This window comes from Rhinolophus hipposideros (genome assembly GCF_964194185.1).
Source record: "Rhinolophus hipposideros genome assembly, chromosome: 8".
NCBI classification, from domain to species: Eukaryota; Metazoa; Chordata; class Mammalia; order Chiroptera; family Rhinolophidae; genus Rhinolophus; species Rhinolophus hipposideros.
The window spans coordinates 64,714,446-64,734,350 of record NC_138054.1 but is presented as its reverse complement, the minus strand read 5'-3'; the positions used below and the strand labels follow the sequence as shown (position 1 = coordinate 64,734,350).

General features: G+C 55.4%; 1 protein-coding gene across 5 annotated transcripts in view; it reads right to left on the bottom strand.

Annotated features, from left to right (window-relative positions):
• SLC6A9 (solute carrier family 6 member 9) overlaps positions 1-18,619 on the bottom strand; it is a gene marked incomplete at its 5' end in the record, with an annotated part of 30,527 nt that extends 11,908 nt beyond the window's left edge. Inside the window, 4 exons of one of the 5 annotated variants that reach the window (XM_081055330.1) lie at positions 324-455; positions 1,046-1,202; positions 12,727-12,841; positions 18,350-18,619. In XM_081055330.1, the coding sequence (XP_080911456.1) occupies positions 324-455; positions 1,046-1,202; positions 12,727-12,756 (319 nt within the window). Of the gene's footprint in view, positions 1-323; positions 456-1,045; positions 1,203-1,403; positions 1,425-7,178; positions 7,337-12,726; positions 12,842-17,561; positions 17,650-18,129; positions 18,201-18,349 lie in introns of those variants that run through there. The other 4 variants (XM_081055331.1, XM_081055332.1, XM_081055329.1 and 1 more) reach the window with 4 other exon arrangements.
• Between the last annotated feature and the right edge of the window lie 1,286 nt (positions 18,620-19,905).

The window sequence follows — 19,905 nt, the reverse complement described above, 5'->3', positions numbered from 1 at the left end:
ATTTCAAAGGGCCCAAGGGGGAGGCTTTCACGGAGGGCCACAGAAGGGACAGGTCAAGGCTTTGGGAGGGGCAGGTTGGGGGGTAAAGGGGTTTTGTGTATACACATGGTAGGAGGGAAGGGTGGAGGCCAGGCAAACATGGGTACCAGCATGCGGCCACGGCCTTGGTCATTGATGTGGAGCTTGGGGTCAGCACCAGGGCTCCATAGGGGTTGGTAGTGTTTGTACAGATGGGTGAGCCTGCACCACCCCCAGAGGCCCGTGTGTGTGTGTGTGTGTGTGTGTGTGTGTGTGTGTGTGTGGACGCACCACCCAGGCCTCACCTTTGAACATGGGGCTGATCCTCCAGACCCCCAAACAGCCCTGACTTGCAAACTGGCCGAAGGAGAGCTCCATGAAGAAGAGAGGGATCCCGCAGAATATCAGCATGATGAAGTAGGGGAACATGAAGGCACCTGGCGGGCAGGGAGAGGCTGGCTCAGGGGCAGCCAGGGAGGTCCCGCCCTCTTTCTGCTCAGAACCCACCAGCAAACCTTTGTGATTGGCTAGGACCTGAGGAAGGTGTGCCACACACTGGGTCTGAGGCACATGGCCTGTCTTTGATCTTGACAGAGGCTCCCAGGAAGTGTGCTCTGAGAAGAACTCAAGCCACTGGGGTTAGGTGGGATTTGATGGCTTTAGCCAAGCAATTTCAGAAACATAAGTCATGGGCTCCTCAAATGTCCCTGAACTATTTAGGGGGCTGTTGAAGATAGAGGACAGGGAATAGAAGACAGGGAACCTCAGGAGACTGCAGTGCTTTTCTCCACCTCTCCTCACGGTGAGGGAGCAAACTAGCAGGTCAGGGCCAAAACAGCAGACCGCCAGTGTCAGAGGTGGTCTGTGCCTTAGGTAAAGGGCTCCTAAGCCGGGAAGGGGGCAAAGGAGATCAGGGCCAGAGGCCAGCCTATCTGGAGTGGTGTCTGGGCCAGGGAGGGGGTGGCCCAGGCCCTGAAGGGTGGGTTCTATCCAAGGGGGTGGCCCGTGCCCTGTGCCCACTGGGTACCTCCCCCGTTGCGGTAGCAGAGGTATGGGAAGCGCCAGACATTGCCCAGGCCCACAGCATAGCCCACGCTCGTCAGTACAAACTCGATCTGGTTGCCCCAGTTGCCCCGTTTGAGGTTCTGGTCCCTCTTGGTGGCCTCACTGGGCACAGCACCATTCTGTAGGGACAGGAGAAAAGCTACCATCAGCAAGATATTTGACCTCCCAGCCTGACCCTCTGTGCCTCCCCCAGCGAGGACACCATGGATCCCCCTCTGCCTGGCAGAGGAGGGGAGCAGGGAGGAGTGGCTGCCAGAGGACGCCAAGTGGGGCCTCCCTCGCCAGCCCCCCAGCACCCCGTGCCAGGAGCACCAGCCCACCTGAGGAGCTGCTGCCAACATCTGACAGGTGGGACACTGAAAGGCAGCTAGAATCGGGAGCCCCCGCCGCCCCCCGCCCCAGCCCCTCCAAAACCTCTCCTTTCCCCTCTGGGTGAGAATCTGGGAGCAGCTGAGCCTCATACCAAGCAGCCAAGTCAGGCTGGGCACAAAGGGGCCTGTGTCCAGACAGCCCCCCCACCGGCCGTCACCACATCACCAGGCTGAGCACGCTGCCCACTACACGCGGCGGCAGAGGAAGGGATGCTGGGCCCCTCCCCCAGCTGAAGTCTTTTTCCTGGGGGCACAGGGTAGGCAGGGCTATGGAGTGAGGGAAAGGGGGACAACTGAGCTGGGCCAGACCTGGGGAGGGCATTCTGGGACTCAGGATGGGAGGACCCAGTGGAGCCATCTATATTGCCCATGGCTGGGGAGCGGGCCCTGCGGAAACTGACCTGGGCTGGGTGGTGCTGGCCATGAGTTGGGGGGGGAAGACCAGAGTTGTAGGCACCACACCAGGCTTAGGGGACAGACTCTGCTAGGGGAAACAGAGGGTATGACCCCAGGAAAGGGTCTCTGGGCTGAGAAGGGGGAGCTGCAGAGGAGGTGCTGGTCAAGAGGGAGTGATGAGGGGATTTGCCCCAAAGGAAGGATGGGAAGCTGCAGGGCTGGGCTGGATGGACTGAGACTCCCCTGAGGGCAGCCCCTTTTGGAACCCCACCTCCATAGTTGCAACTGGCTGAGCAAGTCCCTTTATAAGTATGACTATGGCCCTTCCACCCCCTCTCAGGTGAGCAGGACATCAAGTTACCCTGAGCCAGAGCCTGAGGGGTCAGAGGGATCTCACCAAGAGACATAGGGACCCCAAGAGTCATCAACAGAAAAGTACAGAGTCCTTGAGTGACAGAGACAGCCTTACAGAGATGGGCTATTCTCCTGAGAGAAACAGACAGGAGTCCCTGGAGGACACCCAGGATCAGAGACAGAGCAGCATGGCCTCTGAGGGACAAGCAGCAGTGAAAAAAACATATTCAGCTTGAAAGAAACATATTCAAGGACAATTGTCATGCTGGCCAATAAACAAAGAGGCCTGGTGCTTTGAAATGCTGTCGGACCCTGACACTGACTGACAAACACAGAGGGGAGGAATGGCCTCTTGGGGACCTGGGCGCCTTCTGCAAAGGCACTGGGAATGCAGACACAGAAGGTCCCCACGCCCAGTGGAGGCCCCAGCCATGCACCCCTTGCTCGCATAGTGGGCATATTTGGTCCCTCTGGGCTTGCACACCATGGGCATACCGCACAGACAGCCTTGTGCAGAAACTTAATCTAGTATTGTCCCCAGCAGAGACACCAACCCTCACATCCTCCTGGGAGGTTTGGGGGCACAGCCCCAGGAGCCACAGGGCCCCGTTCAAGAAGCACCCAGAGCAACTGGCAGGCTGAAAGAGCCTGCATCCATCCATTCATTGATTCATTCATGCAACCATGCAGATTTATTAACACCTGCCGTGTGCCAGGCCCTGCACCAGGGACTAGGAATTCAGCAGTGAAAGGACAGCCCACCTACTCAGAGCGAAAAGTCTACTGAGGAGCAAGCCATCAATGAAATAAACAAATACCATAATTTTTATATGCAACTCCAATGTGACCACATTGGAGAAAGGGGTATTTCTCAAGTCACAGCAGCATGAAGGAGGGCAAGGGGTGGGGGTGGGAGCAGGGTGAGGTCGGGGAAGGCCTCTCTGATGCAGAGGCTTGAAGGCCAGCTTGGGAGAGGGTGGCTTGTAGCCCAAGTGTGCCCTCTGTGACAGGCCCCTACAGAATCCAGCCTAAGCCTGTCACCACCTCCCAGGGCCTCCTTTGGGACAGACTTAGTAATACCGCAGGGTCAGGGATATTTTTGGAGGGTGTGAGGCCTGCTTGGGGTAGTTTATTCCTTCCCAAACAAATCCCAGCCAATAGGGCTCCTATAGATTGACCCTACAATAACAGTTTCATTCTGTCCAAGGCTTGTTTACTTAGGGGCACAATGGGGGATTGTGCCAACTGCGGAGTATATGGGTGGGGCCACAGAGCAGCGGTTACAGCTCTAAAAGAGACAACCCAGGGTCCAGGATGGCCTCATGGGCAGGGCAAGGGCAAGACCCCTAGAAAAGAGAGATGTTCCCCAGGGTTTGAACTTTGAGGCCTCTCTCCTGGCCCTAGCCCTCCGACGAAGTGCAGCAGGAACCGACTTGGATCTCTGTGATCTGCTCCTTCCCTGGCATGGAGCGGGCAAGGAGGGTGGTGACGCCCCCAGCCATGCACCACGGGCAGCCATGCCACTAAGCCCTTGAGAGCCAGCGCGCTGCTAATGAACAGCACAACACTGTTAGCATGCGCTAACCAGTTCAACCAGTTGGCCCCCACATAGGGGAGCCCACAACCCCCGGGATAGGGGTCTGGAACTGGGGGTTGGGGATTCTGCTCTGGTGAGAAGTTACCCACAATACTAGGGGTCTGCTGTGCAGAAGGAGCTGGAGGTCACTGAAATGACACGCTGCACACACCTGTTCCCAGCCCCGAATCTCAGCACTGTGGTGCCCCAACTGTGGGAACTGGGGATGGGATGCCTCCAGTCGTGGGAACCTCTAGCTAGGCCTCTGACTTCAATTCCAGCTCGAGCTATGTTCAGGTGGCTTGGCTGGTCAGAGAGGGCTTAGCTCTCAGCAGAGGACAGAGCAAGCCTACCTTTCTCCAAGTACACAGGAGGAAAGGATCTCCAAAATGCTCTGTGGGTGGGTGGGGGGTGTTATAGGGACTCTAGTTCCTTTCTTTCTCTAGCCCCCCTCTGAAACTCCCTTCCGCTTCTTTCCTGGGCAACGAGGTCCAGGCTGGAGAGCCTTTTTCAAGGCTGCATAGTTTTTTTCTTCTTGCATAATTGTCCATATTCTAAGCCTCTCATTTTCTTGACCTGCTGGTTGGATGGCTGTGTCACTGCTTTTAACTGTCCTTGCAGTGGTCGCTTCTGTCAGGCGCCCACGAAAGAACCCTTTGTGCTCACAGTTTGACCCAGACTGGTGGCCCGGCTGCCTAACCCAGCTCAGCCCTGCTGACTGCCCATCACCCGGCTTCCACTGCCTACCCATCACTGCTCTCCCGCCCTCCCTTGCTCACACCTCGGTGGTGAATTAAACCATAGTGGCCTAGGGCCCCTCTTGGTGGGCACCTCTCCCCAGGCTCCCTGGGCAGCTCCTAGCCTTACTTCTGACTCCGCTGCCATGGGCCTGGTGGGTGGTCTCTGGGATGAGGATTACCCTGCCCTGTAACTGAGCCTCCCCCAGGCCAGAATGCAGGCTTTGGAGCTCTCTTTCCACAGCTGAGTGACCCCCACCATACATAGGCACACACACATGACCGTCAGATGCCCCTTCTCCATAGAAGTAGTCCTTGAAGTAGCAGTGTCCATCCCTGCACAAGGATTTGTGACCTGTCTTAGGTTAACAACTCTCCACCCCCAGTCGTCACTTGCGTAAGTCTTTTACATAGCCTTCTGCCCTCTTATTCATAGCTCTGGATGAGCTCCTGGGATTAAGGCTGTTCAGCTCTGAGGGCAGAATCTGAATCTCCTACCATGCCCAGGGCTTAGCAGGGTGGGAGTCAGCGATGGGTGTTAGAACCCTGGCGTTCTGAAGCCCACTCCCCCAGTGACCCTGGGCAGGTCACTTTCCCTCTTGGCTTCTCAGCATCCTTACCTATGAAATCAGAGAAGAGACTAGACAACCTCAACAGACCTAAAATTCTGTACTTCTGCCTTGCCTGGAAGTTTGCTATTTCTGACTCTCCTATATTTTCCGTTAGTTCGCACTAGATTTCTAGACTACTTAAAAAAAAATGTTATTGCTTTTTTTCCGATTATAAAAGCATTATAAGCTTATCACACACACACAAAAACTGGAAACTACAGCAAAGTGTAAAAGAGGACACAAAGCTGCAAAGCTGGCTCCCAAAGTGACCACCATGGGGTGCGCCCCTCCTTTTTCCATGCACGGACTCAGAGACAGCCCAGATTTCTGCCCCGGGCTACGACTCTGCTCTGGCTCCTGACTCCCGCCCTCTGAGATCAGTGTCCACTAGATATTTTTGTGAATTGTTAGCTCCCTCCTCCTGCTCTCGATGGACACTAAGGAATCCTGGAGCTGCCTAGCTGGGCGGACCCCGCTGGGATCCAGCAGGCTTCTTGTTTGGGATTCTGCAGCCCCAGGGTTTGCTCATGGGATGAAGTCCGTCCAAGACAAACTTTATGGAGGAGAACGGGCAAGACCCCACATCCCAGACTGACCTTGAGCCAAATCCAGATCGCTGGCAACTTTCTCTGAGCCTCAGGGGGAAATTTAAGCAGAACAGCCATTACAGTAACTTGTGGCTGCCTCAGAAGAAGAGCCCACAACCTCTTCACACCCGTTGGTTCTTGTTCTTGTTCCCCCTGTTTTCTCCCATCAGTCCAGGGGCCCAGCTGTCCCTTAGGCAGCACCTGTCCTGCAATGACAGTCGTCTGTCTTTCACCTGGTCTTACTTATCCAGACATAGGAAAGAGTCAGGGCCATGGCTGAAGGAGTAGGACCATGGGAAAACCTACCCCTGATCAGTACACAGGGCTGTTAGTGCCTCCTGCCTCAAGGAAAACCTCAGAGTAATCTCTGGGCACCTGTCAGGTATCCAAGCTCTCATGTAACAGGCAAGGGAGGCAAGGACATGCCTTGTGCTCTTTCACCCTACAGCCATGATTGGCACAGAGGGACCCCAGTTTTGTGGCTAGCAGACAGAAGATGCACCCCACAGGCATGCCAGGCTCTGCTCCAGGCCCTGCGAAGCAACGACGGGGGACATTGGGTGGGCCCTGCCTCTGCCCAGCAGAATGCTTTGCACTGTAGTGGCCATGGGCAGTCTCTAATCATCAGTTGGCAGCAGGTTGGCCCTTTGGGAAGTGACTTGGGTTTTTGACCCTAGCAGTCCTGAGGTTTGAAGGCAGCCCTGCATAATGCTTCTCCCAAACCCAACCTACGTCTCCGCAGGGAACATTCCTACTCTTGCCTTCTGAAGGTCAAGTTAGGATGCCCTACAGGGAGAGGGGTGGCTTTCCTGGTCCTCTCACCCTCACTGCCATCAGCCCCATTGTGCCTGACATCCCTGCCCATCTCCCACTTCCAGAGACGAGGGCACACCAGTACCCACCCCACTCGGGCACTTGCCCCGGACACTAGTGAACATTCTGTTGGTCTCTCTCCTTCCAGCTGAGAATCTAGCCCCCTCCCCTTCCCCCACATCAGCACTGAGCCCATGTACCATGTCCCCCATCCCCTTCCCCCACCGCAGCACTGAGTCCATGTACCATGCCCCCTGCCCCATCACCCACTCTCCCCATAGGAGTAACCGCGGTGGCACAATGGGGCTGTATTGATTAGTACAATTCCTGGGCACCTCCGGCCCGTCTCCCCGGGAGCTCGGACAATGCAGCTTTGATACACAGAGCAGATTCTCAGCAGGTCCTTGAGCTGGGGGAGCCCTCACACCCCCACTCTCCTCCCCCGTGCCCCCACCACACAGCTAAGTCTTCCTGCACTCCTTCGCACAGTTGCAACTTTCTGGGTCACTTTGGCTGGTGTCTGTCTCACTGGCTGGCTGTGCCTGCCCCTCCCTGGCACAGACCACTCAGCCCCTCTCCCCACCCCCAGCCCAGCCTCCCAGCCTGCCTGGCACCAGCAAAGGGCCTCAACCTTCTGGAAGGTGACTGACCTGTTCTGGGGAGGAGGGGGCCACAGGTCCATGAGCTGCAGCCATCCTGGGTGAGCACTTTGAGAGGAGCACGCGCGTCTCCACCGCTCATTCACACCTCTGCCAGCTCCAGGCGACACTGACGCATCCCCTGCCTCTCCCACTGCCGGCTGGGCAGCGTCAATTACTTTCACCTCATCTCCTCCCGAAGCTCTGCCTCCCCCTCCCGGGGCCCTCCCCCTCCGGCCAGTCCCCATGCAGCCCAGTGTGAGTCTCCAGACCTAGCGAGAGGCATGGGGTTTGCTGTGTTTTTCCCTTGTTCCCAGCAAGTTATTGGAACAAAAAACACACACACTCACAACCATAGAGTGAGGCAGAGCAGGCGCGGGAGAGAGTAAGAGGGCGGTTCACTTCTCTCCCAGAGCTGAGCCTCAGGGCCGATGCTTCCGAGCCCTTAGGCCTGGCATTTGGTAGGCTCCTGGTAGGGTGGTCAGGTGCCACTCGTCACTAGAGATGGTGAAAGGGCAGGAAGAAGGGGGCAGCCCCCAGGTCACTCCCAAAGCATTTCAGACTTCTTAGAATGGGCTGGGGGATGTTGGGCCTTGTAGCTGTCTCCCCACCCTAGACTTGGGGGTCCCCAACCAGTCCTTGTAGGAGAATGTGACTGTCTGTGCAAAGAAAGCTATGGCCCAGTGAACTGTGCTTTCACCTGTCTGAAGAAAGATGGCATTAGCCAAGAGGGTGGTCACCACAGAGTCCAGACAAACGGGGACCCACAAAATAAGAACCCTTGGGGATTTGTACTTTGTTGCCCAGAACCTGAGGTGTTGCTTTGGGAGTGTGTGCGCTGCACAGGCTGGGTACAGCCCAGCAGGTGTCACCATGACTGGGTGAGATGTGACTCAGACCTACTCAATCCTTCTTCTCTGAGGCCACACTCACTAGTTAGTGTCCAGTTGCTGGTGAGACACCACAAACTAGTGGTCAGGAAGGTGGGCATGAGTGGTCTGGTCCTGGGAAGGCATAGCTGTTTTTGGAAATCGATAGGCTGGCAGAGGGCCTGGTATATGGTAGGATCTTAGGAAACACCCATGAAGTGGCAGCATGCATGAATTCTGATGTAAGAACAGCTTTTCTGCAAGTTTGGTAAGGGTAGAGACCCCAAAGGGAACACGGCAGGATGACATTGACATCCAAAGGGCACAGGTTTTAGAATCAGATAGGCCTGGGTTTCAAAGCCCAGCTCTGTCAGTTTCCCACCATAGATAACCTTAGGCAAGTCACTGAACATGTCTTGTTTCTTCATCTCTAATGGGAATAATATCCACCCATTATTGAATCTAGTGAGCATTAGTAATAATAGTAACAGATAACACATATTAAGTGTTTACTATGAGCCAGACACTCTCCTAAACATCTTATATATATTAACTCATTTAATTCTCCCAACAACCCCTTGAGGTAGGTATGTTATTATCCTCATTTTGGGGGGCAAGCCTTGGCTCAAGCAAGTATTCTAAGAATGGCCTCAGACTCCACTGACTCAGCCACTCACTGGGCCAGCCTTATGCAGCCAGCTCCCCAGACACGCTCTGCTGACTTCCTGCAGGCACAGACTAAGGGCCAAGGCCCTGGCTCGGCCACTGGCTCCAGGAAGGCCCAGTCACCCATGATGCCCAAATGCTCACTTCCACCCAGGGTGGGCTCTGGGTTCTGGCTGCCCTGGCCTGGGCTGGGTGCCCAGAACAGGCAGCCCTGGCTGGACGGCTTTCTCTGGCTCTGGCCATGGGGACAGGAGGCGGCAGCAGCCCAGCTGGGCCCTGGCTGTAATGAGGCCTCATTAGTGGGATCCAACTGCTCCAGCCCCACTTAGGGAGGCTGGCTCCCCCAGCCCCCACCTCTGACTTTTCTTAATAAGAGTGGGCATGCTTCCAGAGGGGTAAGGAGTCGAGGGGCTTATTGTGCCCTGTGACTCTGGGGGAGGGTCCTGCTGAGCTAGGACTTCTGGGGATGGGGGGAGGGCTGCAGGGAAGCTGCATGAGGGGTTGGGGAGGGCACAGAACTGAGGAGGTGGGCTCCAGGGAGAGTGGGGAGGGGAAGGAGACCAAGGGGAAGGGCAGGCAGGGTCCTCGGTCCAGAGAGAAAGCCTGAGGAAGGCTGGGCCTTATCCTTTGGATCTAGATATTGTCCATTTCACTGGGGAAAGGGGGTTGTACATCTAGGATCATCTAGGCTGTCCTGGATAGGAGAGTACCCGCTCTGTGCTAGACCTTACACAAAGAAAGCATCCACTATGTGCCAGGACCTGTATTGAGAAAGAACTCACTGTGTGTCAGCCCCATGCCAGTGAGCCCCTGTGGTGTGCAAGGTCCTGCACTAGGTGAGTGCCCCACGTATGCCAAATCCCATGTCAGGTGAGGACCCTATGTCTATCTAGCCCTGAGTAGCGTAAGTACCCATTGTGTGCCTGGCACTGTGCTAGATGAGTGCCCACTGTGCATCAAGTTGGGCTCCACATTAAGGGAGTGCCCAATGTGTGCCAAGTTGTTACTAGCTGAGCACTTGCTACATGCTGGAACTCGTGCTAGGTGAGTGCCTAGTAGGTGAGACCTTCTACCAAGGGATGCCCAATGTGTGCCAAGCCTTGTGCTTGGTGAACGCCCAATATGTGCGAAGCCTACGCTAGTTGAGCACTTGTGACATGCCAGGGCTTGGGCTGGGTGAGCACCCACTGTGTGCCAGGCCCTGGATTAGATGCTGCAGACAAAAGAGGTCCAAGTCTTCGTGTCAAAGCAGAACAGAACAGGTCAGGGCGGGGCAGCCCCAGGTGGCCTGTGGTGCTTGCAAAGGCTTCTGGGATGACTGAAATGCTCTGGCATTCATGGCCCTAGCCCAGGGGACTCTGCTCTTCTTATTTATCATGAGCCTTCCCAGTGCAGAAGCAACCAGCAAGCTCAAAGACATGGAGAGAAACCGAAGAGGCTCACCAAGGCCTCTGCTGCCCAAGACACTGTATGAGTGGGGAGTGGGCATGGGGGAGGGGACTGAGCCAGCCAGCTTGTGAACTTGGTGTAAGGCTGGAGGTTTAAAACTGACTCTGTGGGGCTCTCCTGTCCTGGGCTCCTCTCCTCCAGCTTCCTGTTCTCTGAGCCCTTGGCAGCCCCACCCCACAGGGAGATATTACGTAGGTCTCCATGGAAGGACCACCCCACCCACCCCCGGTGCCCCTAAGCATCCCAGCTGCTCCCAGGCTTGGAGGCACCCTGGCCAGCTGGGTTCTTGCACAGCCTTGTCCTAGGAGCTGCTGAGGCGTGAGGGAGGCAGCTGAGCTGGCCTGGCAGAGACCATCTGGGCTGGGAGTGGGGGAGGGACACGTGCAACAGGCATGTGGGCCTGGGCACGTGCTGGGAAGTGGCTTGCTCCTCCATGGGGTGCCTGCCACATGAAGAGCCCGGCAGAAGCTCCCAGGATAACACAGGGTATCTGTGCACACTGAAGAGACCTGGGGGGGCCCATGTCCTCACACCCAAACCTGGGGTCAGGGGGGATGGAAATGAGGATACATCCTCACAGTGAGGCCTACCCCCTGCCTACCAGGGCACAGTGACAGAAGCCACAGACCTGGGATGGTCCAAGTGTCACTGGCTTCCAAGCATGGCCCTCTGTCCTGCCTTCCCATGGCATCTAGAGAAGGGGTATGTCTGAAAGAAGCACCCTTAGCCGTTTGTTCGTAGGAGAACACAGCACCTAATAAAGTTCTGGCTAAACTACCTAGGTTAGCTAGGAGAGAGAGCGCTCCTCAGAGGCTGTATCCTAGAGACAAGCAGTGAATGGAGGAGGCTTCAGTTCCAAATGGGGCCCAAGAATAGCAGAAGAGCGTAGCCCAAGGTCATCAGCAGAACTGAAAAAAAGGCAAGAACAGAATGTCGAGCAACCACAGGGGTGCCCAGGGGACAGATGCTATGAGCCTTAAGTGCAGCAGCAGCGGGCAGAAGCCAAAGGGCAGAGGGCACGAGGAAAGCGAGCCCCAGCTATCTTTAGGCACATCTTGGTGCTGGGAACAGAGTCCCAAGGCAGCATTCCCTTCCACAGACCGGCTGGCCTGAGGCTCCGGGAAACTCAGCTCCGGCAGGGTTTCTGGGACATTGTGATTCATGCTCCCTACGGCCCACGTGGGTCCCACGTCTCTCCGGCATGCTCGCCCCAGTGCTTTCAGGGTCACTCTGGAGAAAGAAGCGCAGCCAGGGAGTACACAGAGGGTTTCTTAGGTTTCCTGGGGTTCAGAATCTCCAAGTAGGAAGAGGCAGAGCCACACCCCACTTCCTCAATAGGCCCATGGCAATTCCAAGATTTCTCTGGGAAAGGGGAGGCCGTTCTTGGTTCTATCACAGCACCCACCCCTAGCAAGTGTTTAGGTCATGAGACCTCCATCTCTGCCTATTTCTGAGCACCCAGAGATCCGGATGTCTCAGGAATACTTTCAGAAGCTTGGTTCATTCAGACTTGTTCCAACCAGGATGGGACCAGACTAGAGCAGGCCTAAGGGGCAGGATGGAGGGGACTGAGCCTGGAGTAGAACCGCCTATCTCCCTCCCCCAAACCATTTCTGTGGGCCAGGTACTTTGAGTCCCAGAAATGTTTGATGCTAGATGGTTTTGGAAGGGCTCAGCAGAGACCCTAGGCCAATCAACCTTTAACTAAATGAGAAAAGCAGCAGAAGAAATTGATGTGGGAAAGGGAGGGGCCAAAGGAGGGGCCGTGCTCAGTCACTGGTTCCTCCGACAGACAGCACCCAGCCTAGTTTGTCGGAGGCAAGATCCCAAGAGAAGACACACAACCGCTGCCCTGGAGTAGGATCTGGCATCTTTTCCCTGGTTCCTGCTGCCAGTGCTGCCCTGCTCCGTCCATCAGTGTGAGTCAAAGCACTCACCAAGCCCTGCTCTTGCCCTCTGCTTCTCACGGCCCCTCACCACCGCCTCTCTTGTGCTCTGAGGCAGTGGGCAAAGAACGGGCCATGGCTTGGGAAGGAAGAAGGGGAGGTTCTCTGAGAGGAGTCAAGAGAGGAGTCAAACGAAATGTTCTATGTTACTTTTCAGAGTGGAAGTAGAGAAAAGCCGGACAGGGACAGAGGACCCTTGATCAGCCCAAAGTGAACACTGCCTGCGGCAGGCAGAGCACTGGGTGGGGGTCGGGGTGGGTGTATCCCAGCCCAGGACAGCCCCAGGGGTCCCACTGTCTTCCCAGCAGGAACAACTGCAGCCTTCTTTCCAGGGTGTCTCTTGTGACAGGATGCTGAGTGGGCCTCCTGCCTCCTGGCATGCCTTAGCAGGCTGTGTGGCAGAATCTGGCTTGCTATGCGCTCGGAGCTGTGGCAGTGTAACCTGCCAGGGGAGAAGCTGCTTGCCCAGGCCTGGGATAAGCCTAGCACTCAGGAGCCCTGGCAGCACCAGACTCAGGGCCCCACTGAGCCTCCTAGGCTCTCCTGTCCTGGCAAGCGGCTGGGAGAAGGCCCCAGAGGGGGCAGCGCTCATGTCCCCCTTCCGCCCTGCAGTCTGGTCCCTGTACTCACCAGCATCCCTTTGGCACCTTTTCCCACCATGGTGGCAGTGGGTTGGGGCTCTGGAGTCCCAGGCCACAATCACAGGCTCTGCTTCCAGCACTTTTCAGGCCACAGAACTCAAGAGCTGTGGAGAGAACAGAGAACAGGGTGAGGACCAAGCCAGGGCAGGCAGGGACAGGACGTGTGTGGCCCTCAGGGCGCTCCAGAAGAGGTAGTGTAGGGTCCAGACCACGGGCTGGCAGGCCTCACTTCTCTCCCACCCTGGCCATCCCTCTGCTAAGCTACTTCTCATCTTGCTCCTTTCTGGATGTCCCTAGATCCTCTCCCAACCCTTCCCCTGCATCCAGTCTTCCAGTCCCAATGGGCAAAGGTCTATTTTTGCCTCTCCAGATGCCCAATTCTATAAAAGATGAAAAATGAACACAGAACTGAACTGGGTCCAATTCCTTCATCGTCTGTGTGTATGGCTTCGACCTCTCCCCTGAGGGCAGTCTGCTTGGATCAGCATACTTATAGCAGCCAAACAGCCAGGATGGTCCTTCCTTATCCTGGTGCCACTCAGCTTGGGCTTCAGGGCACTTGGGCTTGTTGTTATGTCACTAACTTGGACCATAAGCTCTGGACACACCGAACACACCATGTGCGGGCATGCTCCTCTGCCCGTGCTTAGGCTGTCCCCTGCCTGCAATACCTTCCCTCTTGTTCACCGGGTGAAATTCTACAAATTCTTTAGGACTGTGCTTACGTGTTGCCTCTTCTCTGTAACCTTTCCTGACACTCTCCTTCAGCAGAATGAATAAATTGCTTCCTCCTTTCTGTTTTGTGCAGACTTCTACTAGTGTTCTTATCAACTCATATTAGACTAATTTGCATTTAAGGCTGTCAACCAAGAGTTGACAGCTGTGTTTCATTTACCCCTCTGTGCCCAGCACCTAGGACAGTGCTCAGCTTAAGGGTAAGGGTAAGCTCAGCTTAATGGGTAAGGCTGAGCCACTGGAATGAGGGTCCAGGTCAGCCAAGATCCTGTAGGAAGCATCTGAGAGGCAATATGGTGCTGGTGAGCTGAAGGGGGCAGCAAGCAAACGGAAGGAGCAGGCAAACGGCCATGCTGCTGTATATAGGTTTAATGTTAGACACAGATGGAAGAGGGTTGTTTTTGACAGGCCACAGGAAAGAAATCAACCTTTAGGGAGCCTCGAAGAATTCTCTCAGAGGAGGAAAAACCTGGCTGGGTCAGATAGACAAGGACATTCAACCTCCATAGGGCCTGGTCCCAGGAAGGATTGGGCTCTGCTTCTTGGACCCTCCCTACCCTCCCAGGAAGCAAACTTTACCCCAAAGGCTGTTCTTTGTCACTCTGACCCACTCACAGCCACCTCTCAAGGGCCAGCTCTCACCCACAGGCCCAGGAAGCCTTTGGAAGGCTAGAAGAGACAGGAAGAAGCTCTTTGCCTATGCAAATCAACTTGGCTTCCTTAGGCCTTTGCTCTGGTCACTAGGTCTCCTGCATGGCCTGGGGGAGCTGAGCATGTAACTTGCAACCTTTTGCCTTTTGTCAACCAAGCTGGCCTCTCTGCCTCTCAAAGTGTCCTCCTAAAGAGGTCCCTGCTCAAGGCTTCGTTCTCCTGGGGCAGTCAGGAGAAGTGCTGATGTATGATCTTAAGTGCTTCCTTAAGATCATACATAGCCTTGGCCCCCTCACTCACTGCACCCCTCCCTCCAAGCTGTAAGCTGTAGATTTGACTTCCCCAAAAGCTGTCCCTCTTTCAACCAACAAATAATGACAGTGTTGACAGTAATAACAACAGATGGCATTAGAGGCACCTCATGGGCTGGGAATCATTATGCCCTCTGGTCAGGTGAGGGTGAGTAAACTGAGGACACTGCCCTAGAACTTAGGCTACAGAGTGTTCTTACCTAGAGTTTCCCCGAGCAATGACTGCAAATGCAGTCCATGCCCTCAAAACTCTTACATATTAGTGGGGAAAAGACTGCTTGGTGGCCAATCTAGGAGAATGAGTTGGGCATAAAACTTGGCTGCTTCTCCAGCTTCTGATATTACTATTAAATGGCCCCATCCATTCATTCAAAAAGTATCAACTGAATGCCCATGACATGCTAAGCTCTCTTCTAGATGTTGGAGATCCACATTACCCAGGCACCAGACCTGCCTCTAACCCACATAGGGGCCACCATTGCCAAGCAGTGGGCAGCAGTAAGGTCAGCATGTGAAGAAGAGCTTGGGCTCTGGGACCTGGTAGCCTTGGGCTGCAATTCTGGCTCTGCCATTCACTGGGTATATGACTTCAGGCAAGTTACTTAACCTCTCGGAGCCTCAGTGTTCTGTTTGGAAGATGGGGCTACTAACATTTCCTTTGTAAATTCTGAAGCTCTGCTTCCTTTTTGACTTAACTGCAAGTTCTCTGTATTTTCCTCCCCTCAAATCCATTAATCTTCCCAAAGCCCTACACCCCTGATTTTCTCCAATAGTTCTCCACAACCAACAGGATATGGCCTAAATTGTTTAGCAGGCATTTGAGGCTGGCCACAATTCAATTCATTTATTCCACAAATATTTATTTCAGGTTTTCTCTGGGCCAGACTTATGCTAGCACCAAGAACTCATTGGTCTCTATTCTCCGGAAGCTTACAGGATAGGGAGGACAGTGGCACTGGTGTCTTAAATACATATAATTAAAGATAAAGGGTATGAAAGATCCTTTTGTGAGAGTCCATAGTAGGTGGGTCTGACCTGTCTGAGAGTACAGAGGGCTTCCCTGAGGAAGTGATATTTGAAGGTCAGAAGCAGTAAATTAGGCAATGTAGTAATAGTGAGGAAGGGAAGAGGAAGAAAGGTTCAAGCAAATGAAATAATGTGTGGAAAGACCCAGAGGCTGGAACTCAGAGAGCCAGGGAGAAAGTGGCGCAAGCTGAAGGCGGACAAAGAAGCAGGGTCTGGGCCTTTGGGGCCTGGATTTTGGTTTCTATCCTGAGGGCAATGGTAGCTATTGAAGGCTCCAAAGCAGAGTTGTAACTGTGAGGAGCAATTGGTGGGATATGTATTTTAAAAACACCCTACATAGAACATGGAGAAAGGACGGGAGGGAAGGGAGAGTGGAAGAGAGGAAATGAATTAGGAATAGGCCAGGCCAGAGATGAGGGGGCTTTGATAGGAAGGTGATGATGAGGTGGGGAAAGGTATACAGATTTGAGAAAAATATAGAAGGTAACATTGGTAGGAGTTGGTGATGAATTGGACTTGGAGAGTGAGAGAAAAGGAAGGTCTTTGGTTTCTGCTGGTGCAATAGGAAGATGCCAGTGTGAGTCCCAGAGACAGTGGGGAGAGGATGAACTGTGTTGAGCAAATTGGGTTTGAATTGCTTGTGAGCCTCCCAAGGGCAGATGGTGAGAGGGTAATCACAGGACCCAGACCACCTTTACAGTCTCATTGCTCAGTCTTTCCTCTCCCTGCAAACAGGACTGTTAATCAATTTTAAAGGTTCACCTGGGCCAAGCCCTGGAGTCCTCTCTGGGGATGGAAAGGGGATAGGCTCTTTCCCTGCCCTCAAGGACCTCACAATTTAAGAGAAAGAGGAGGAAGCATAATCTCCATTCATTGTGATGTAGGGAGTGGAGGGACTGTGGAAGCAGGGAAGGGCCCTTGGTTCTGCTTGGAGCCCAGGTCAGCTACCCATGGCCACCTGTGGCCATGTGGGACTATTCATCATTCCCAGAGGGTTTTTGCCTCCATGCCTTTGCTGCTGTGGTTCCCGCTTACTTGAACACCCGTCTCCATTTCCATCTGTATATATCCTATCCATCTTCAAAACCTATCCCAATGCCATTATCTTCAAGAAGCCACCTTTTCTCCTTCCAGTTGCAACCAACCTTTCCACTGTACCCCCAAGGCACGCTGTACATCTGATTAATACTCTCATCACACGTAGTGTTGCGGCATGGTTACTTGTATCTAAATGGAGCTCCCCACCGGCTGGAGAGATCTTCCCGGGCAGGGGTGTGATTTTTCTGTGTCCCCAAAGATGGACACTGAACGGCACTGCCACAGTTGCAGCATAAGCCAAGTAAGGGGGCGTTTTCTCTGAGGTCCTTGTAAACATTTGGGCATGCTCAGTGTCGCTCATTAGTCCCTAGAACCAGTCCCCTCACCCACTACTCTCTAACTCTCTGATACTCCCTCACTTTGGGAGTCTTTAACCTCCAGGTGTTTCTCTCCTTCTCCAACCTTCTTCGCCCCCCAACCTTTATCATTTAGCAGCCGCAGCAGCATCAGGCTTCTTTCAGCAAATAGACCCAGGCTTTGTGCGGGAGCTGTCAGAGAGCCGGAGACTTGGCTCCTTTAAGAGTGACCAGAGAGGAGGCGTGGTCTGCGGAAAGCAGGCCTGAAAGGAGGCGCGTCTCCTTTAAGAAGCGGCCCGCAGACTGAGAGGAGGCCCAGCTGGTAGGCAGGGAGGGGCGCGGTCGCTTTCGGGGCTGCGGCAGAACCCGGAGCGCCCCGATTCTTCGAAGCGGGGCGCGTCTGCTTTAATCGGGGTGCAAGGAATATGGGAGGGGCGGGCGTTACATCAGCCACCACGTGTAGGCCTCTCTGCTGGAGAGCAGGCGGTGGCCCCGCCCCCGCCCCCTGCCGTGGAAAAGTACCGGGGCGCCCAGGTACCCGCCCCCTTGCCCCGCCCCCGGCCGGCTCCGGCCCCTCCCGGCCTTCTGGGCAAACCCCCCTCCGGTCTGGCCCTGGCCCCACCGCCTTCTCCCGCCCCGCCAAGGCTTAGGAGTGCCGGACGCCAGCTGGGGGTGGGCGCCCCGGGCTGCTAGGCCTCTGCCCTCACCTGTGGCCGCCCAGGCCCGCCCTACAAACATCCAGAATAAAGGTTGGGTTGGGGAGCGCGCGGATTCTTCCCAGGGTAGCAGCCCACAGAGAACTCCACGGCCATAGTCTCTGTCCAAAGCCGTGGCCGGGAGTCGCAGACAAAGAGAACCCGAGGGCGCCAGGACCCCAGGCGCGGCTTCCCGGGCCGGCGGGCGCGCGGGAACCTGCAAGGGCCAGCAAGTGGGCGGGCAGATAGGGAGGCAGGCCGGCTGCACCGGCCAGATAGGCAGCCAGGCCAGCCGGCGGTGCGAAGAGATGGAGTCGGAACCCGCATTCGGGGCGCAGACACGGCCTGCGGGTTCCCGGCCCCCGCAGACCCCGGCGCGCAGACCCACTGGCGCCTCAGACGGACGGTGACACACTCTGGTTCCAGTGCCACCAGCATAGCCTTGCGCCCGCCGCCCCCGACCGAGCCGGCGTCGGCACGCAGCGCCCCCACTCCAGGAGCGGCCCCCCACCCGCAGCCGCCGTTCCTGCCCGCTTCGGCTTCTTGGTGACAGTGGTGACACCCAGACGCGCGCACCTACCCCGACCTTTGCGGCGAGACTGACATCCCGTGCATGCACCCACACTCTTACCCACAGATGCCCGCATGCTTGCGCGATCACACACACACACACACACACGCACACGCACGCACGCACTCTAGTCCTGGGGCTCAGTCCTGCGGAGCCACCAAACACCCAGACCGACCGCAAGACCGACAGAGGTGCGGGCCGCAGCGCCCGCTTCCCTCAGCCCCCTTACCATGCTGCAGCCCCCAGCCCGGGCGTGCTGGGTCCGCACCGCGGTGCGCCCAGGTGGCTTTCTTAAAGGGAAAGTTGCATCAGCCTCCCGAGGCTCGATGCCGCCCGGAGTCAGCCCGCCCCGCCGCGCTGTTCGCGGCTCGTCCAGAGCTTGTTGTGTTTTGGTTTCGGGGAGGCGGGGGCCAAGAGTTTGGTGAAAGTTTGGAGAGTGGAGAAGGCTTGGGAGACCTAGCCAAGTCCCTCCCCTCCCTGAACAGCTCCCCTGGCTGCCCAACCCCCCATCCCCACCCTCCTGGCCGACTTCTCAGGCTCCTCCTCCCAGGGAATAAAATTACAAGTCGCTCCAGCTTTCAGATGATTGATCCCCACGAACCCCTGGGAGTGGGCTCCACAAAGGATCCCCCTTCTCGGTTCCTCCAGCTGGGGCCCTTGGAGAAAGCAGATGTCGTCCCCTTTGGGCTAGGCTGGCATGAAGCCAGAAGGCCTGGGGCACTTCGGGGGGCTGGGTCTCGAGTTAGCCTGCCAGGCCCCCGGCCTTCTGCGCCTGCGTTCCCCCTAGAGAGAAGTCAGAGTGAATTCCATTCCCTTTGGAGCAGCGCAGCTAGGGACTGTGGGCACAGATGGGTAAGGCCTGGGTCGTACTTCTTGGAACTGGAATTCTGGGGGTAATCCTTTCTTCAGGGACCCTACTTTGACCACTGGTTTGGTCAACCCTACTCTGACCATTGTGTTACAGGGGCTGCAGACACCAACCTGGGCCCCCTCTTCTCTCCCTGGGGAGACAGACCGGAGTTCCAATACCAGCTAAAGGAGACTTTATTAAAAGGAGCCTTAGTGAACCTCAGTTTCCTCCCCTGAGAAATGGAGAGGATGAGCTAAGGGAATGCAGATACTTCTATGTGAAACACATAGCTCCAGGCTGCCTCTGGGCAGTAATGCTTGCCAGTGGTGGAAAGAGGCTCCCACATTTGCTTACCTTGTGAGAACCACCAGCTTTCAGGGAGAAGGGCCAGTTAATACTGGCTGCCAGAGAAACCGTTGCTGTCCCAGCCTGAGTGGGGCATAGCCTTGGGAACGGCCGTCTGCATCCTGAGTCCATTCCTCACTGTTGTCTGGTCAGAAAACAGGTTTTGTTTGTTCCCGGGGGACAATCAGCCTCCAAGAAACATGCACACCTGCCAAACTCGCACAAGATCAATTGATGAGTGCGATTCCATTTTATTAATTTACAATCAGAGGCACTGAGCAAGATAGCAGGTGTCAGGCACAGACACTTCCTGCCGATGGGACTCTCAGGTCAGACACAGTGCTCTCCACAGGTCTTCCCCAGGGCCCTACCATCTTGGAACTTACAACCTATTCCCATTGGAGACTTGATCAGATCTAGGAACTCGTGTTGGTCTCATCAGCAAGATTATTTTCATTTTCACTTTGTCCCCAAACTAGCAGGTATAGCATGTTCAGGATTTATATTCTATGAATGAATTGCAAGTGTGCTTGCGTCTCTGCCTGAGCAGTCTGTTATGTCTGGATTTGTGTAGGTGGATCTGTGTGTGT